Here is an 8,013-nt window from a genome sequence, read left to right as displayed (position 1 = left end):
TCACTCCTTCTCTTCACTCAGTCTTGCCAGAAATTTGGCTGAGGAAGACAGGGCTCTCCAGACTTCTGTTCTGACCACCTCCCAGGCACAGAGGCTGTGTTTCTTCTCTCTCAGGTACACAGTGATCCTGTGGAAGTATTTCCTCACAGCCAGCAGGGAGTCTTCCTGGGTCAGGGGAGGTTCCTGCATCCCAACCTGCTGCATCAGACAACCTTGCAGGTCACTGAGCTGCTGATGGAGGTCATTGCAGAATGAGTCTAGGAGGGTTGCATTCCAAGCAGCAGATGAAGTCTTTGATGTGAAGAGGTTCAAGATCTGCTGAGTAAGATCTCGCAGCACAGGGATGGCTTGAGCCTTCTGGATCTGCTGGTTATCCACTTTCTCCAAGGGGAATCCAAAGTCCTTCCTGTCCTTCAGGCAGGAAAGAGGGGGGAGCCTCCTCATCTGTGCCAGGACTGTCAAGGCCCTTTTGTTCCTGAGGTTATAAGTGTGAGGCAGGTTGCATCCTAGAGAACAGGTTGACCAGTAGCTCATCACTATCAGGATCATGAGGAAAGCACAGAGCCTAGCCATTGTGGGTCTTGCAGATGCTGATGGCTCTCTGGGCTGTGTGTTTGAGTCTTCTCCTCCAGGTTCTCTGACAAGCCTATTGTGTGCATCTATCTTAAATAGAGACAAACACAAGTTTCTCCTTTCTAAATACCCTCCCCTTGCTTCCTAATTCTCTTTTCACTTTCTTTACTTCACTCTCTACTGTGTCTGGGCTTTTCCCCCCCTCAGACATGTGGGTTCCATCATTGCTTTCTCTTTCACTGCTGTCCTCAGAAAGCTACTCTACAGGGTTTTGCTTTAAATTAGACTTAAATTGTCATTAACTACTCCACAGATATACAGTCTCTGTGAGAAATTTACACATCTATTGCAAACACAAAATTTCCTCTATGATTGTACTTAAGTTACTGTAATTCATTTTACAATTATTTTTTATTTTATTTATACCATTTACATAAATATTTGTGTCAAAAAGTAAAGTATGATGCAAAATGTTTCTAAGGTAGAAGTATTGTTGTGGCCTGGACGTGGTGCTGCACAGTTTAATCTCAGAAGAGGCAGGCAGGTGTCTGAGTTCAAGGCCAGCCTAGTCTACAGAGCAAGTTGCAGGACTATGAGGACTACACAGAGAAAACCCTGCCTCTACAAAATTCATACAGATGTAATGATACACTTCAAATTTTTCAATTGTTTAGAGGCTAAAAATTAAGTTATTTTCTTTATATTACCTTCACTAACTAATATTAATTTTCATAAAAGGTTAGTTATGCCATCACTGTATATTAGCTATTTATCCTATGATTGTCATGGCATCCTGAGGACCATGAGTGCAAATATCCTTATGTTCAAGCTTGATAAGCTATGCTTGATTTCTGGAACACAGAGATGCAGTAGACAACCAAGACCTGTAGGGTGGCCTCCAGCTGCCACATCCATAACTAGGCAAGCTTGTGCCTGCGTACACACGGGCTGTATGTGCCACTCTTTCTCAGCATGTGTCTGCCTCTCATCCTCTCTCTTTCATTCTCTCTCTCTCTCTCTCTCTCGCTCTCTCTCACACACACACACACAAAACATGCACAAATACACTCACACATTTATATACACTCACTCATCATGATATGCATACACACAGAGCCACTCTTATATAAAGATGCACAGAAATATACAAACATACTTACACAATACACATACATCCATATACACACTCACAGACTCCCACATACAAACATTCCCACAATACTTATACATATATAAAACTCCTCATTCATTCATACACATATTCTCTCACATAAGACAATTTTCAACACACAAAAACACACTAGATAAACATTTAAACACACATACACTCACATTTACAGATTTCCCCATCCTTCAAACAAACACTCACACAGACACACACATGTGCAAAATTCCCACACATTCTCACAAAATCTCACAAACCTTTTCATACACACAGTCACATTCCACCATAATACAACACAAGCAGTAACATATACACACTCATATACAAACATACACGTGTATATCCTTATACAAACTCACATGTACACATACTCAAATATATACAAACAAACACACACACACATACAGTCACACAAGCAGTTAAACATAAACACACTGATGTCACAGGGTTTTCCCTGTCCAACAACATTAGTGCAGAGGTCTGTAATTGGACAAGGAAAAGGGAGATGGAGCTAAAAATTGCAGAGACACAGGGAGGCTCTCAGAGGAGGAAGGAGAACAAAGATGGCTGCCGACATAAACTCACGTGGCGTTTTCAGGCCACAAGTAGCTGTGGCATCATAAGGTTAGATAATTGGGATAAAGCTTTTATCTCTATCAATTGGCTCTGAGATTATTGTGTTGGCATCTTGTAAATTGTGATATCATTGATACATGAATCTCATTGGCTAATTAAACTTTAAGAGTTTTGATTCTACTGTGTTACTGGGTCTTGTAGTTTACAACCATGAGGTTCCATTTAGTTACTGGAATGTGGATCACTGACTAAGTGGGCTTATGGCTGAGGAAGAGCTAACAGCGCCAGGGACAAGTGCCTGATCATAGGAGTGTGGTCTGGCATGGCCATAGAGTTGGTGGGCTGGTAGGAATGTGGGAGCATAGTCCAGGCACACAGATAGTTGGAGGGTCCTTTTTTTAATATTTTACACAACACACTGAGCGATAAACAAACACATGGACACACATACACATATACTCACACAGATAAACACATGCAGCCACAGATACACACACACACACACACATGCACACAGAGAGACATTCACACACATACACAAGAGTAGTAAGATATTTAAAATCTCAAAGCTTAAATTTTCATTTATTTTGTCTTGTAACATTAGATCACTGACACCATGGATTTCTGAATCTGTTACATAGTTGGAAGACTGTGTGTCTCAAAATTTTACTCATCTCATGGTCTGCAAGATGCAGACAGGGAAAGTTTGTCCTTAGGATGAATTCCCCTAACCGTCCTCCAGCAAAACCTCACTACCTAATAATAGTCTGCTCATCTGAAATAATCAATGGATTTTCATTGATAAAGTTTGTTCCTGGAAGATGCGATCAAGGCTCCAGTGCCCTGTGAACAGTGCTTCCCTGAGTACCAACCTCCAACATGTGGAACCCCAGTGACGTTTTGCATCCAAGCCAAAACATGCAGGTAAGTATCTGAACTTTGTATTTCAAATGCATGAAATCTCACACTCTATGCCATGAGTACTATTAAAGCCACACAAATCAACATGCAATGTTCATAATTATGATCAGGATACTGTAGTATCAGCCAGAACCAAACACACTGTTCTTATCAAATCCCAGTAGAAGCAGTTCTAGCTTCTCTGCACCGCCTCACAGCAGAAAGGGATCTGCACAGTCATTTCTTTGTACTGCAGATTTCAAAGTGTTTGCACTCATGTTGAAAGATAGAAATAGATTGAGTTTATTTAATAGCATTCACAAACACACAGCAGGCAGTAACTGAGCAGAACCTTCACAGCACAGGGTCTCCTCAGGATGGAAAACCAGATGGTGCTTTTCCTCTTTACTCTCACAGGTGACTCATCACAGACGAAGTGGTTTCTCTGACATCTTTCTCTCTCTAAGAAACAAACTCCTGTTGGTCACATGGCCGTGCTTCACTGGTCCCTCAAAGTCAGGATCAATGAAGACACTGCCTTTCTGCCCACAACGTTTGTAGTAGGGTCTGCAGTGTTCTTCAACCTCTAATTATTGCCCTGACCCTCAGTACTGGTTCTCCTTAGGGTGGATGTGTGTAGGGAGATGACGGGGGCCTACCTGGACTTTTGGGATTTGAGCTGAAGTGAAACACAGAGTTGAGCAAAGTCTATAGAACAAATGATCCTCGGCCTTATAATCTTACTTTTATGCTTTATTAAGCTTTGGATTCTTTTCCTATAACTCTCTGGGCTTTATTGAATGTGGTCTCTCTATTTTATAAATCTCTGTACTTTATGAAATTCTGTATCTGGGATTTTAACTCCCTATGCTTTATTAAACTCTGGGAACTCATGTCTTTATTATTGTTCTGTTTAAATAAGCACTGAAAACTCTGAATTTACTGTTACTGCTCTGTGTTTCAATCAGAGCTGAAATTTAACCATTTATGCTTAGCCCTAGAGAAACTTACCTCTATCTCTGCTATTATTTGTGTTTAAATAAGTGCTGATATCTGATGGCTAACACATGCTGTTTAGCAGCAGGAATTAAGTAAAAGGATTTATTGAGCTACTTTCTTGGCAAATAAGCCAGGAGCCTCTCACAGAGAGGCTTGGAGCTAGTTAACTCCTTTTGAACTAGAGATAAAAAGAAAAGGAAAGAAGTCACTCAGATAACACACACACACACACACACTGAGTGAAGAAGAAATTGACTGCACCACCTTTTTTACTGCTTTCAGCTTCTTACAGCTTTTCGACAAAAACTTCTCTATGTAAGAAAGAATTACCTCATAGTTAAAAATGTTACAAAAGCAGAGGAGTTACAAAAAGGTATCAATAACAAGTTCAAGGCAGTGTTGCATACTGTAAACTCATTATAAGTTCAAAGCAATAGTTTTTGCATGGCCTTGCCTTATCATAGTGCACACCTGTGGCTTCATCTTTGAACCTGAATGTTTTTTCTTTGAACACAAATGTGCCCCAAGACTATTTCTCTTTTTAGTGAAATTATGAAAGCTCATTGTATTTCTTACTATGCAGCCATTACTTACTATTATGAGGAGTAGACATATTCTATTCTTGATTCTAACATTATTACATCTTTCTAGCAAAAAATAAAACCTCCAAAACAAAACAAAAACAAAAAACAAACAAACTAAAACCTTCTCTTAAAATGTTCTTCCTAAAATTATTTGAATCAAATCAGGAATTCTATAAAATCATTAATTTATCTACACAATATTAGTTCATAAAAGTTTATCTTTATGTTGATCAGCAGGAAATTTACTAAATAAGATGCTTTGATGCCCAGGAATTGTTAGACTGTGTAATAGTGATAGGACAGGCATATAAATAGCAAGAAGCAATACTGGGATGAAATCTTTCAGGGCCTTGCCTCTCAGAGCTCACTCATCATAAAACATGCAAAAACCAGTGGGCCATCTCCAGGAAACTCATCCACTAGCATTCACTTATCCTCCATAGATCCTGACAGAGTCTGATCCCAAGATGGTGCTTCTTCTGGAACTCTATGTGACTTACTCAGTAGCTATCAAATTTACTAGCACTCTGCTATACAGAGAATCTCATCCTCAGCCCTCCATCTTGTACCTATCTTCACGAGAGCGCAGTTACGAGCATGGCTTCAGAACTCATCCTAGAAGACTCGTCCCCATGGGTTAGGTTTTGTAAATAATACGAGACTACTGCTTTTAGCTGTAGAGTTCATGTGAAGGAGTTGTGTGTCCAATTGAACACATAGTACATGAGAATAGAATAATAGGTACTGAAGTGAGGGAAGTCAGAGGCTAGTAAATCTGGGGATGAGTTGTTCAAAAAAGACAAAGTCACAATTTGGCAGAAGAAAGATATTCTGCCTTCCTTCTGCACACTGTGCTGGTTGCATATGTGTACTGGAGAAATGTAAAGGCTTAGATTTGACCATCAATGAATGAGAAGCATGAGGTGTGTATATCTTATCTACTCATGTACACACTAAGCATTGACACACACACCCACGATACTTTGCACCCTAGCCTGGTATCTAATTTTTATATTGCAGAGTATTAGTTTAAAACATTGGTAATACTGGGGAGCCATCCTGTGAACAGTCACCAAACCCACTCACTATTGTGGATGCCAAGAAGTGCATGCTGAAAGGAGCCTGATATAGCTGTCTTCTCAGAGCCTGACAAAGACAGAGGCAACCAACCATTGGACTGAGCACGGGGTCCCCAGTGGAGGAGTTAGAGAAAGGACTGAAGTAGCTGAAAGGTTTTTGCAACCTCAGAGGAAAAACAACAGTATCAACCATCCAGAACCCCCTCAGAGCTCCCAGGGACTAAAACACCAACTAAGGAGTACACACGGAGGGACCCATGGCTCCAGCCCCATATGTAATAGAGGATGGCCTTGTCAATCATCAATGGTTGGAGAGGCCCTTGGTCCTGTGAAAGCTCGATGCCCCTGTGTAAGGAATGCCAGGACAGGGAGGCAGGAGTGGGTGGGTGGCTGGGTAGCTGGCTGGGTGGATGGCTGGGGGAAGACCCTCAAAGAAGCAGGGAGAGAGAGGATGAGATAGGGGGTTTCTGGAGGGAGACCGGGAAAGGGGATAACATTTGAAACGTAAATAAAGAAAATATCCAACAAAAAACATTAATAATGTCTGAAAAGATGTAAAGAATGAAAAAGCCAAAGCAGATTTTTTTTAAGAATAATTTATGGAACATAGAAAATTAACTGGATAATTATGTATTTGTTACACTGAAAATATAAATCTGCTTAAAATTAAAGTAGAAAATAAGTTACATAAAAATAAATATTAATAAATAAATAATATAAATAAATCTGAATGGATGGAGAACAAATCTCTTTACAGATTTACAGAGCATTGCTCATTACTGCAGAAGCATCTAGGCAACTTGTTTCAATTCATGTCAAAATGACTGATGTTTTTGAGATGGTAAAATCTGGGCAGAGTGGTGCAGTGTCCTAGTCCAGGAGATTCTCTCCACTTGGTCTCAGACTCACTCCTTCTCCTCACTCAGACTTGCCAGCAACTTGGCTGAGGAAAACAGGGCTCTCCAGACTTCTGTTCTGACCACCTCCCAGGCACAGGGGCTGTGTTTCTTCTCTCTCAGGTACACAGTGATCCTGTGGAAGTATTTCCTCACAGCCAGCAGGGAGTCTTCCTGGGTCAGGGGAGGTTCTTGCACCCCCACCTGCTGCATCAGACAGCCTTGCAGGTCATTGAGCTGCTGATGGAGGTCATTGCAGAATGAGTCTAGGAGGGTTGCATCCCAAGCAGCAGATGAGTCCTTTGATGTGAAGATGTTCAAGATTTGCTGGGTCAGCTCAAGCAGGACAGGGATGGCTTGAGCCTTCTTGATCTGTTGGGCATCCACCTTCTCCTGGGGGAATCCAAAGTCCTTCCTGTCCTTCAGGCAGGAGAGAGGGGAGAGTCTCCTCATTTGTACCAGGAGGGTCAAGGCTCTCTTGTTCCTGAGGTTATGAGTTTGAGGCAGGTCACATCCTAGAGGGCAGGTTGACCAGTAGCTCATCACTGCCAGGGCCATTAGGAAAGCACAGAGCCTAGCCATGGTGAATGTTGCCAATGCTGCTGGTCTTCTGGGCTGTTTGGACCTGATCCTTCTCCTTTAGGTTCTCTGAAGACCATCCTGTATGGATGTGTCTTAAATAGGAGAAAAACACTAGTTTCTATTTTCTGAATGTCTTCTTCCCCTTTCCTTCCAACTCTTTTTTTTTTTTTTTTTGCTTTCTTTAACTCATTTTCATTTTGTATCTGGGCATTTTTTTTATCAATCATTTTAGTTTTCATTATTGTATCAACTTTCTCTGCTCTTTTCAACAAAGATATTTAGAACTTCTCCACTGAATGAATTTTCGTAAACTTTCACTATGTGTGTGTGTGTGTGTGTGTGTGTGTGTGTGTGTGTGTGTATCTTGTATATAAAATTTACTCATCTAATATAAAGAATGAAAAGAATTTCACCCAAAATATGTTCTTAAAAGCTGTTGAATGGCTCGGTCATCAGTATTCTTACAGCACACACATGAGTACCTGATTGGTTTCCCAGCACTCATGTGAATTCCCGTAGAGAATTACATATAACTAATCCTGAAGCTTGGGAAGGGAAACAGATGGAACCCTAGAAATCAATGCCATCCCATCTAAGTAGGAGTTGGAGTTTCTTCCAAGTGACCAAAGAGAGTTGGAGGCCTTTGAAATCAGAGAGCA

At 40.9% G+C, this 8,013-nt stretch overlaps 2 protein-coding genes across 2 annotated transcripts; both read right to left on the bottom strand.

Annotated features, from left to right (window-relative positions):
- On the bottom strand, window positions 1–573 carry LOC110292981 (interferon alpha-2-like). Its single transcript, XM_021160692.2, has one exon. It carries the CDS (start codon window positions 571–573, stop codon window positions 1–3), a length of 573 nt encoding a protein of 190 aa, XP_021016351.1.
- Window positions 574–6,781: 6,208 nt separating this feature from the next.
- Window positions 6,782–7,354, bottom strand: LOC110292945 (interferon alpha-1-like). The gene has a single exon (XM_021160633.2). It carries the CDS (start codon window positions 7,352–7,354, stop codon window positions 6,782–6,784), a length of 573 nt encoding a protein of 190 aa, XP_021016292.1.
- Window positions 7,355–8,013: the final 659 nt, after the last annotated feature.

Source organism: Mus caroli, unplaced genomic scaffold, assembly GCF_978045245.1.
Source record: "Mus caroli unplaced genomic scaffold, Mus_caroli_1 scaffold_6, whole genome shotgun sequence".
NCBI classification, from domain to species: Eukaryota; Metazoa; Chordata; class Mammalia; order Rodentia; family Muridae; genus Mus; species Mus caroli.
This window is presented reverse-complemented; position numbering and strand designations above follow the sequence as displayed.